The sequence below is a fragment of the Triticum dicoccoides genome, chromosome 3B (assembly GCF_002162155.2).
Source record: "Triticum dicoccoides isolate Atlit2015 ecotype Zavitan chromosome 3B, WEW_v2.0, whole genome shotgun sequence".
NCBI classification, from domain to species: Eukaryota; Viridiplantae; Streptophyta; class Magnoliopsida; order Poales; family Poaceae; genus Triticum; species Triticum dicoccoides.
This window is the reverse complement of record NC_041385.1, coordinates 783250-795393: the sequence shown is the minus strand read 5'-3', so window position 1 is coordinate 795393 and position 12144 is coordinate 783250. Positions and strand designations below refer to the sequence as shown.

Sequence of the window (12144 nt, the reverse complement as noted above, 5' to 3'; positions counted from 1 at the left end):
TTGGCTGTTGCTGTCCACGCGACGTCTCACCTCCACGTTCTGGCCTGATGTGCTCCAATCCTGCGTGCCGCACGGCTCAATCCGATCTTCCGCCTACTGGTTAACCTCCGTTGGCTGATTTGCTAGAGAATTCTGCACTCTACATACACCTGTTCCGGATTACAAGTCCCGTGGGCTCAAGTCAAAACTCCATATGTGCTCATCGATCACGCTGTGAAGTCTGCCGCTACTGCTCGCGTTGTCGGCTGCTGGTATTTGCTGCATCTCGCCCAATATTGTCGGATTCAGCCACTCCCGCTCGTGAATGCTCGTTGCTCGCCGGATTTAGCCACTCCCGCTGGTCAACGCCCGCTGCTTGATCCGCCAGTTGCTCCTTCCCGATTGCTGCTTCGCCTGGTCGGGTGCTGCTGGTTCTGTTTCGATCGAACCTGCTTTGATTGGATCGAGCGCTCACTTGGTTCCGCCCCTCTGGATCGATCTGGTCCTCATTCGGCTGGCCTCCCGTCAGGATCGAGCGCTCACCTGGGTCTGCGTCGCTGCCGCCGGCCCCGTCCGCGCCGCTGCTGCCTTCTGCGGCGCCACCGGTCGCTGGCCCCATCTGCGCTGCTACTACCGGCCCTGTCCTCCGCGACGCTGTTGTCTTGCGCGGCTGCCTGCGGGGCACTCGCGTGGTTATGTGAGTGGCTGCTGCCGTTTCTTGTCCGGGTGTCTACTGCTCCAGATCATGACTGTCTAATCGATTTGGTCCTGGTTCGAATGGCTTTTTGTCTGATTGATCTGCTGCTGGTTCTGGCCGCTCTCACCTTGGCCAGTTGAGTCTTTGTGACAGAAAAGTTGCACTATGTCTTTGGCATCATCTGGCTACGTTGCCATCCCGCTCTGCCTAGTGATATTCGATGGGGCTAACTTACTGAGTTCGTTGCCTTTATGCGCATTCACATGCGTGGCATTCGTCTGGGGTGTTCTTTCCGGTGAGGTCCCTGTCCTCCGTGCCCAGTGCCTCTTGTGGCTCCTACCCCACCGCCGATGCCATCGGCTATTGACACAGATGCTTCTGATGTTGATAGGGCTGCAGCCACAATTGCTGCTGATGATGCAGCTGCCACTTATGACCAGGAGGTCTTGGATTATTCAAATGCTCTTTCTGTTTATCGTGACAATCTAGCTGCTTACACTCAGCGGTGTGATGATGATGCTCGTGTTGCGACTGTTCTCACTCCCAGTGTTTTGCCTCAGTTTGCTTCTGAGTTTATAGGCCTTAGTACTGTCTTTGAGATGTGAACTCATCTTCGTTAGCGCTATCAGCCCTCTGGTGATGCTCTCTACTTGTCTGTGGTCCGTCAGGAGCATGCTCTTCAGCAGGGAGACTCCACTATTGATGAGTTCTACACTCAGAGTTCTGCTGTCTGGCGCCTGCTTGACTCCCTTCGCACTACTGTTTGTGGCACTTGCCAGACTGTGAGGTCACTGGCGACGATTCTGAGTACATTGCATTTGTTAAGGCCTGTCTTAATGAGTAGTTCCTTATGTCTGATCTTGGTCCTCTTCGTTACTTTCTTGGGATTGAGGTTTCCTCCACCTCTGCTGGCTTTTTATTTTCCAAGAAAAGTATATCTAGAGCCTTATTACTCGTGCGGCTCTTAGTGATGAGCGCACTGCTGAGACTCCTATGGAGCTCAATGTTCACCTTCGTGCTTCTGATGGTGAGCCCTTGTCTGATCCGACACGTTATCGTCATCTTGTTGGGAGTCTTGTGTATCTTGCTGTCACTCGTTCGGATATCTCTTATCCTGTCCATATTCTGAGTCAATTTGTTTCTGCTCCCACTTCAGTTCACTATAGTCACCTTCTTTGCGTTCTACGATATCTTCGTGGCACGCTCTCTCATCGTCTCTTTTCCCCTCGTTCCAGCTCCAGGCCTATTCGGATGCTACGTGGGCTAGTGATCCTACGGATCGCCGTTCACTTTCTGTGTCTTTCTGGGTAGTTCCCTCATTTCCTGGAAGACGAAGAAACAAATTGCAGTTTCTCGTTCGAGTGCAAAGGCCGAGTTGCGAGCTATGGCTCTTCTTACGGCTGAGATGACTTGGTTACGATGGTTACTGGAGGATTTTGGTGTTTCTGTTACTACACCTACCACCCTCCTGTCAGACAACACAAGTGCTATCAGTATTGCGCGAGACGGCGTGAAGCATGAGCTTACCAAACACATTGGTGTTGATGCTTCTTATGTGCGCGCTGCTGTGCAGGATCATGTTGTTGCGCAACATGGATTTCACCCCTCCACACTCAGTGTTGTGGATCCACCATGAGTTTGAGGGGGGGTGTTAGGGTTATATTAAGTGATGTCTTTTGGCCTTTTGCATTCTAGTCTCTTGGCATCCTCTTGTAGCATTTTGGCATCCTCATGTATGTGTATATATGTTGGCATTGGCCTCCTAATAATATATGTTGCATATTCCTAACACAGGTGACGGCGCGGCGGGTGGCGGGAGGCTGGGCGACGGCGGGAGAGGTCTGCCTTGGCTCCACGGAAGGGAAGGCGTGCCGTGGCTCTATCTTCTATCGACTTCTAAGGACTTGAGTATCAATATCTCAATAGGGAGGCTTGTTATCACCGGTATCGTCAATAGCATCTCGTCAGTTGGCTAAATGGCCGAAGATTTCTTCAACGGCAACAGGCCCATGGTTACCAAGGATGGGAAAGACCTGACTTCTGCACTCGAGGTGTTCGTGAACTGGTGTATCACAGAGGTGCAAAACAAGATCCAGAGAAGTTTTCATCCGTCTTCGAGTAACAGGCCCCTCAAGAAGGTAGTGGTTACTATTCAGAGTTTGCTGGCTACGCGCCCGGATCCTGTTCTGATTGGGTCACTTTTTGCTGGTTCAACGGAGGAGCTGGAGGTGTTAATCAAGATATTATCAGTTCAGCTGGACATGGTGCTGTTTTATACCATGGGAGCAGCTGGGGATATGTACTTCGTCTGGCGGGATCTCCCCATCGATCCCAAGCTCTTTCGCGAGAATATGCATCAAAGTTTGGATAGGGCTCGACAATCCGCTCAGAATATCAAGGGGGCTGTGGATCTTATGACCAGGATTGAGTCTTTGCTTGTTGCAGCACCAGGTAATATACGTCGCTTTTTGTCTTTTCGCCACTTTGTCCCATCGGCCGAGTAAGGCAGGTATGTGCTACAGACTTAGTATCCCAATTTTTCATTCAGCCTATCTGTAAGTAGAAATAGAGAAATTACTAAAAACCCCATAAAGTGTGTTGCTTCAGCCTTCTCACTTCACAAGTTATTGCTGGAGTAGAATATCTTCGGCATCCACCTCAGAAAGCAGCTCCTTCACAAGTCGTTCATTCCAGGATTTTGTATATACCAAAAAGCAATAGCTTCGACACTTTGTTTATAGAAATATCCCTTTTTTATATATCTCCAAAGGATGCCTGCAGCCACTTTGAGGGAGCAAGTTATTCTTCCAAATATACACCTTATCACAGCTAACTACCCTGCAGTTCAGGCCCCCCTTCATAAGAATACTATTGCCCTCTAGAATGTTAGGCCATGTTAGCGAACCATTCCTTGGAGCTTTTGGAGCCTTAGGACCTAGCACATATTGAATCTGGACAGGGTAGCAACCTCCAACTTTTTGACGTGCTAAAAGGGCTTGATTTAAAAGTGCCATGTCCTGAAAACCCACTCTGCCCCATTTCTTTGCAAAACACAACCTCTCTCAGCTTATCCAATGCACCTTCCTCTGTGGATCTTCCAACCATGGTTGGCAAGCCAAGATATTTCTCATTGACGACTTCGTTCTCAATGCCACAAGAATTCTTCAGAGCACCTTTGCCTTTTCTGGCACTCCAGAGCCAAAATAAATTGATGGTTTTGGGAGATTAACTTTCTAGCTACGTTGTGGTACATATTCTTGCACTAAGCCTAACCTGCCAGGACCTGTAGCAAAACTATCTTGTCTGTCTACTACGGTTAACAAGATCATCTCACCAATCTCCAATAATTCCTTTGGTGCTTACCCCAAGTTTTTATCTCACCTAATAAGCCAAAATGCAAAGGTGCTCACATGCATGTCTAATCTATGCTAAAGCGCACACAACTATTGCTTCCCTGCAAACATCAGCACATAGGGTTTTTCTCTTGATGAAAAACCAAGCAGCCATCAGACAAGATACACAGCATACCTAAGCTCGAGCTTATGAAATCTGCTGTCTGAAACTTGTTAAAACATTTTTACGCAACGACATTTTGTATGGTAATTTGGAATACTTTCCCTAGATCTCTACGTTCATTTTGTTTGACAAATATTTTGACCACGGAGCCCACTATTAAATGAGAACAATCTATTAGATTCATGTAACTTTAGTAGTAATCTAGTAGATGAACTTGTGCGGAACCTGCTGTACGTTTAGTAAAATGGTCTGGGTAATGTCCTCTTTCAATGATTCATGCATGTGTGTGTCAAATAATTGTAGTTTGTGCTATCAAAGAGGCCATGCTCAATTTGTATTGGATTTATGGAATATTTTTTTGTGAAAAAGGAAGACTTGAAAGGAGAGTATACATGCTAAATTTATCACATGTTTCTGAAATATTCTTTAGATTTGAATGATTTTGTGAAATCAGAATTTTATCATGTTTAAATTATTGAAATTAGTCACTGTATATATTCCGGTTGGGGTTTATTAATATATACTTTGGTTAATTGTTCTTTTTGTATATGCATATGTTTGCTCACAGTTGACCTTTTTTTTACATTAGCAGGCATGTTGAGGGGAGCGTGGACCAAACTGTTGCATCCATTCAGTGGCAAATCGCTTATCATTTTCGATGTTAGTTATTGCAAGTTCAGTAACTTCAATATGACTTGTGATGACTGAGGCGAGCGAAACTGGGAAATTGTTCGCTTATCTTCTTTCTACGTCGTGACATGTGATGATTAAAACTGCTAAATTATAATTACTCGGTTGTGTTATATGATGATTAAAACTGATAGATCATAACTATATGATGCAATGCATTTCCTCTCTATTATATAAATAATTATTGTTAGATGCATGGTTAATGTTTATGCATGTTTTAGTTGTGCAATTATTGGGTTACTAAGGTACAACCTGCACTTTTGGTGTTATTATTGTTATCTTGTGATGTTAATATGTGTGGCTTGCTAGGATTTGTCCTTGTTGCTTAGTGGATTGTACATAGTCGTACATAGTCTAGTGTGTATACAGGATGTATTTAAAAAAACTGGTACCATGCTAAAACATGATCGCCAAAATAATGAATCATTTGTATTTGGAACTGTTTGCATACATCTTTAGAAAGTAGGATGTTGTCCAGTTTATGGGCGAGTTTCTTATAGTGAATGATAATAATGACTGCTGTGTTGTTCTCGCACAGTGTTGGATTTGAAAATAATGGATCAACTTTCACATTCTATATTTAGTTTCCATGTGGACAAAGAAGAAATATATAAAATTTATGTCGCCTTTGTTGCATACTTCTAAATTTGTATCTTCATTTAGTAAAAAGGATGGTGATAGTTTAGTACTCGGTTCTCTTTGTACTCCCGGATAAATGAATTATACCATGTACAACAGAGTACTATGAAGTTTCTTAGTAAAATGAATCAAGTGTTTTGTAAGCACCCGTGCTTATATCTATGGCGGGGGTGCCTAATTAGACATATGCCTTTCACAAATAAGCACTAATGTTCAAGTGAAAACTGGTCTATTTTATGAGCACCACGAGAAGCAACTTGCATTGTATGCTATCTTATAAAAGATAAGAAAGAGATGGTAATGTATTTTAGGCTTAGGAGTCATAATCTTATCAGGGTGCGCATTGACCATAGTGTAGTTTGGAAAGTCAGTTTGCTTGTCCATCCTTTTTGCATTGCGACATATGATGATTAAAACTACTAGAGTATAATTACTTCGAATTTGGTACATATATAGATATATGCCTTAGTGTTAATGTTATTTTAGTTGTAAGATGGTTGTGCTACCAAGTTAGGCCTGGTGATGTGATGCTGACTTGTGTGCTGTTTTTTTATGTAAGGTGTTTTTCAATGTTTTACTAATAGCATGAAGTGGATGATCATCGAAATATGAATCGTTAGTGTTAAAAGTTAGTTGCATGGTTCTGTAGTATGTACAATGTTGCCTAATCTATTAGCAAGTTGCATGCGGTGAAATGAATATGATGACTAGTTGGTCCTGTTTCATATACCTCTGAACTTTTTTTAGTTCTACAAACGAACTAGTTTTCAGAAAGTGATGCGATTTAAATAAATAATACATTTGATTCAACTAAAGAGGATTGGAGGGTACCCCGAGGGTATCACCAATTTGAACCCCTACAACTAGATGGTAAAGTTAGTATCACAAGTCATATTTTTTTTTTGGGAACGCAACAAGTCATAATCTTAGCACAGTGCGCATTGATCTTAGAGTGTACTTCCGTAAGTCGTTTGCTTATCCTTTATTGTGTTGCAATATATGATGATTAAATTTGCTAGACGACAATTACTTAATATATTTAGTAACTATGAGTGTTTGCCGTTAGATGTATGGCTTGATGTTAATGTTGTTTTAGTTGTGAGATGGTTGGCCTACTAAGCTATGTCGTTATTATTATCCTGTGATGTTAACTCGTGTGATTATGTGGTTTTGCCTTGTTGCTTGGTTTGGTCTACATATACTACGTATGAGGGCATGGTTGTGTGGTTTTGCCTTGTTAATTGTTTTATTGTACATAGACTACATATGAGAGAGTGCTTTCAAAATTTTACTAGTATCATGCAGTAGTTAGATACCAACGAATAAATTGTTAGTATTAAAAGTTGTTTGCATTGATCCATAGGATTAGCATGTTGTTTAATTTCTTTTGAGGTGTCTATAGTGAAATGAACATGATGACTATTTTGTTATGCCGGTAGAGAATATTAAATTTAAAAATAATAGGTCAATTTGTAGATTCTTTATTTAGTTCTATGGGGATAGAGACAAAAAATGGCGCTCAGTAGATATTTCTAAATTTGCATCCTAATCTAGTAAATTTTGTGATAGTTCACTATTGGGTTCATTTTGCGTTACACTGTCATATGACATGCATGCTTAAGAAAAAACAACAAAGGGATGCATATGTTCAAGTGTATATGTGGATTGTCTAGCCCTTTCCACCAGTTTGGACTATTGGTTGCGTTGGCTAGTTATGAAGATTAACATGATATTAGAGCCCAAGGTCTTGAGTTCAAGTCCTGGCTTTCATAATTTATTCAAAAATTGCTGCTGCTTGTCTTTGTGATTACGTATATCTTAAGCCATACCTTCGAGTCGATTCACGTGTTCACTTACTGCGTTACACGTGAGAGGGGGTGTTGAAGTGTATATGTGGATTGTCTAGCCTTTTTCATCAGTTTGTACTTTTGGTTGCTTTGTGTAGTGCATGAAGCTTAATAGCACGATACTATCATAGTGCACATTGACCGAAGAGTGTCGATTTATTTCTTTGTGCTTGTTGTCTACTATATATTTTATGTTGGTTTTTATCATGATTGGGAAGTCTCATGTTATTGATGCCTTGTTGTTTTTCCAGGAAAAAAAAGGAATGCAATATTCAATTACTTTACTGTGTTTTGGAGATATAATTTAAGTTATTTGAGGATTGGAGATATAATCTAAGTAACCTGAGGAGGAAGATTACAGTTTACAGGAACAATGACATGATGTATCAGGCAAGTTTTTTTGTGAGAGAGTTCCCAAATGTTTGATAAGCTTGTAATGCTCCATGGTTTTTATTATCTAATGAAGTTAGATTTGTGTAGACTTGCGTGGTTATGCCATCATTACTTGGTTATTCGTACATAAAATATGTATGAGTGAGGTGTTTTCAAAATTTAATAAAATTTATTATAATGTTTTTTAAATGATTCATTATTTTTAAAAGAATACAGTTTACGAGAATATTAACATGATGTATCAGACAATTTTTTTATGAGAGTTCCCAAATGTTTGATAAGCTTGTGATGCTCCATGTTTATTATTATCTAATGAAGTTAGATCTGTATGGACATGTGTGGTTAGGCCATCATTGCTTGGTTATCCGTACATGAAATATCTATGAGTGAGATGTTTCCAAAATTTAATACAATTTTACTGTAATGTTTTTTAAATAATTCATTATTTTTAAAGACAACTGTAGTGAATGAAATGAATATAATGACTATTTATTTTACTTATGTTAAATATTAATAACAGTTGAATTTTATACTGTTTATTTAGTTCAATAATGATAGGTTTTTTAAACATTTATAAATTTGAAATATTTATTCACTATGGTAGTAAACTATTTTGTTCATTTTGCGTTGTACGACTAGATGAAATTCATGCTTAAGAAATATATATAGGAAGCCATATAATACTATCATAGGGTGCAGTAGCCAAAAAGTGTGATTTTATCTGTTTTATGGTTATTTTGTTTTCTTAATCATGATTATGGTATGTCTATATAATGATGCCTTTTGTTTCTCCAGGAAACACAATGAATGTTCACTTATTCAATTACTTTACAGTGTTTGCGAGACATAACTTAAGTTATGTGAGGAGGAATGACCTTATTGTTTTGTTAATTATATTTATATTATGTATGAGTGGGGTGTTTTTTTTTGTTACTAAAATCAGGATATAGTTAATTTAAAAAAATGAGTTGTTATTATTAAAAATGTTTTCAGTGAGTGTCTATTGGCAAGATGACTGTAGTCAATGGAATGAATATGACGACTCTTTGTTCTAATTGTGTTAGATTTATAAATGATAGTTTAACTCTATTAGATTCTCTATTTAGTCTAATGATGTCAGTTTTAGACATTCCTAAATTTGCATCTTTATTTTGTCATAATTTTTGTACTGCACTATTGGGTTCATTTTTGCGTTATAGCACCAATGAAATGCATGTTAACTATTAGGTGCACTTAATCATTTGATGTGCCTTGTTCTATAGGATATTTATTTTGCAATATTCAATTACTTAGTTAGTGTTGAAAGGCATAGCATAAGTTATGTGAGGAGGAAGAGTAGAGTACAACATGTAAGGGAGCAGTGACATTATCAGATTTTTTTTTCCTGTTGAGAGTCACCAAGACATCTGATAAGGCCTGTGGTGCTCTATGGTTGACATTATCAGTAGCAGCCTAACAATCTGGATGGTAACACTGGTTTGGTGTGGGGATTGCGCAACAAATGATATCAAATCCAGGTACTAGTATTTGTATTGTTAATTTGAAGGTCAATAATGTGCTTTTTTGTTGTTGGACAATAAGCATTTTTATTCATACATAAAACTAAATTGTGGGCTTGTCTTAGTTGCCAATGGATGTTTATGTTTCAGGAATAATTCAATTAAGTGTAGGAGATGAGAACGCGGAGGACCAGCTTCATCAACTATTGAAGCTGCTGCTGGTTTAAGGACTGAGATGCTTATGTCCACTGAATTAATCCTTGTATTCAGTGAAGAGGGGACGTCGTAGGACTGCTGCTGCTGGTTTATTGACATTAGGTAGCTGCTGCGACGCACCGCCAGAGTTGTTGTGTGTGCATGTGTGCTTGTGTTGAGCCAGTTATAAAATATAGTTGGGGATCACAGATCATATGAAATGGATTTTTACTGAAGGTATTGGAATTTATGAATTCATATGGATTGAATGCCATTTTCTTAGAATTGAATTGATTGAAATAGGTGATCATTTATTATGCCACAACGTTGGATCCTTGTCAGCAAAGTATATCATTCCAGTCGTCTGCCATTGAGATTCACACCTTGTCTCATGCAGTAGACGCCGACAATGGAACCGCCTGCACCTACTGTACGGTTTGGACGTGTTGGTCATCTAATGAGATTTTGTATCGGTTCTCTTTGCGGTTCAGATGCATTTTTTCAGGACCGTTGCCATTTCCTGGCAAATCCAAAACCCTCCTCCCTCGCCTGCTGCATGCCTGGCTGGATGCGCCCCCTCTCTGCATTCAAACAGTTGCAGACTCTCTGCCTCCCTCCATTAACCTGCAGGTGTGCTGAGAAACCTACTTTGGCCGTTCACTAGTCAGCCGGCAGTAAACACAACACCTTTGTGTGTTGGCTCCGGGACTCCGTTTGCTATTTAGACGATGCCAGATGCCGGGCAAAAATCGCACCACACCTTTGCTCCCCATCTCCTCCTTGCAGCATTCTCTCCACACTCTCCATGGCAACCACCACACCTTCGCTCCCCATCTCCTCCTTGCAGCATTCTCTCCACACTCTCCATGGCAATCAGCGAGCAGGAAGAGGAGTTCTCCGGCATAAAAGCCAGTTGGGTGGCTTGCCGAGCCCGCCGAATACGAGCCAGACAACTCTCTGCTCCTCCTCCCTCGCCGCTCCAGGCTGTTGCAGGCCAACTTGCGGAGGAGGCAGCTCCGAGTCGGTGCGTGGTTCAGCAACTCGCCGCTCCAAGCCAGGTCGCCGTCGGGTGGTGAGTTGCTCCAAGCTGGTACGCGGGGGAGCACTAGCATCGTGGCCGCCGTGGACGAGTCCATGTCATACAGCTTCTCCCGCGGCTGCGACCGCGCCATCCGCCACCAACATTGGCGGAACTGTGCCCTGCCGACGGAGAAGGAAGCCGGCTTCACGGAGATCCGCCGCTGTAGGCCATAGACTAGTTAAGCGTATCCATGTCGTGGGGATGGATATCCGCTGGTGATGGCCGTAGACTAGTTTTACCTTAGTTCGGTATAGTTGTTAGTTAAAATACGTCCGAAATGCAAATTTTGTTCTTGTCGGTTTATATAGAAATCTGTCGTGTTTGCATGAATTTTGTTCGGTTAGTTGAAACCCGGCTTAAAATGTATGCGGACAGTGTTAGATGGCCGGCTTCTGCATCCCCGTGAGTGGACTGATTCCTCTGCGTGCGTTGGACGGATGAGATGTGCTAAGTCTCATTTTTGAACAGTTTCACAGGGCCACGTGTGACACGAGCGGACAACTTTTTTTTTTGAGGGAAACACGAGCGGACAACTTTACAGGACCTCCGTACAACCATTGGCATAGAATGGCCGTCGACACAAAAAATGCCAGGCGGCAACTAACGGCGCCGCCACCAAGTGGCCCTAATAAGGAGAGGACACGTGGCGCTCATACGCCGACGGCCAGGCCGTTGGCATGAGCGCCACGTGTCCTTTGGTCAGAGCTTCTGCTGGTTGAGGGCTTGCCGTCGCCATAGATGGAAAACTATGCTGACGGCCAGGCCGACGACATAGCTGTCCCACATGCCGCCCGCTAGGAGCTCCTGGAAGGTGTCCATTCCGACAGGCCGTGGGCTTACAGCGCCAAGTGTCAGCACCTGGGAACTCCTGGCAGGGGCTATGCCGACGACAAGGCTGTCGGCATAGTTTTTGTCTGTTTTTTTAAACTTTTCTACTTTTGCATTTTCCATTCAAATTCACAACAGAGCACAAATTAATATGTATATACAGATGAATACCATCATTCTGCAGAACCTCATCTAGATAATATGAGATCATCATCATCATCATCATCATCATCATCATCTAAAGATCATCAACATGATCATCATCTAAAGATCATCATCGTCGAAACTTCATGAACATAAGTATGACACATCGACATCAGCATCATCATCTAAAGAACACTAGGATGAATTATGGAACATGGAAAGCATAGCAAAACATGGAAAACATCATCATTTAGCTAAGACTAGGATCATCGCCGCTAGCACCGCCAAGATCAGCACCACTTCGCCAGACCGGAGTGAGTGGGCTCTGTGAAGCAGGAGTGGAACCACCAACACCAGCACCAAAAACCGATGATCCATTGGTTCCCTACATGTTAGAAAAGAGATTGTAAGGATAAATATGACAGTGTTGAATCAATGACAACTGGGCAATGCACTAGCCGGAGTCCCACTGCCTAGTGCCACCCATTCATCGAACGTGAGCACATATGGGGGTTCTCTAGAAGGTGGTGGTGCGGGTCCCATTGATGGTGGATCCGTGCGGTTTTGCATAGACGACCACATACCCTGGATGTTAGTTAACCAAGCAAACACGAAGCTCAGAAGAAATGAAAGTGC

The 12144-nt window shown here is 42.1% G+C and overlaps 1 protein-coding gene across 2 annotated transcripts; it reads left to right on the top strand.

Annotated features, from left to right (window-relative positions):
- The first annotated feature begins 2473 nt into the window (after positions 1-2473).
- LOC119274235 lies at positions 2474-9740 on the top strand. 2 transcript variants are annotated; one of them, XM_037554903.1, is made up of 4 exons: positions 2474-3127; positions 4785-4852; positions 7620-9278; positions 9411-9740. In XM_037554903.1, the coding sequence occupies exons 1-3, from the start codon at positions 2653-2655 to the stop codon at positions 7674-7676; spliced, it is 600 nt and encodes a 199-aa protein (XP_037410800.1). In that variant the 5' UTR covers positions 2474-2652; the 3' UTR covers positions 7677-9278; positions 9411-9740. The 2 variants fall into 2 exon arrangements, with proteins under 2 accessions (XP_037410800.1, XP_037410799.1); XM_037554902.1 differs by having other exon boundaries at positions 4782-4852.
- Positions 9741-12144: the final 2404 nt, after the last annotated feature.

Excerpts from the sequence above, each read along its gene's own strand:
- LOC119274235 (XM_037554902.1), top strand. The coding sequence starts at position 2,653 with ATGGCCGAAGATTTCTTCAACGGCAACAGGCCCATGGTTACCAAGGAT. Across the intron at positions 3,128-4,781 it reads TTTGCTTGTTGCAGCACCAG|CAGGCATGTTGAGGGGAGCG; the intron begins GTAATATACGTC and ends TTTTTACATTAG. Across the intron at positions 4,853-7,619 it reads AATCGCTTATCATTTTCGAT|GAAAAAAAAGGAATGCAATA; the intron begins GTTAGTTATTGC and ends TTGTTTTTCCAG.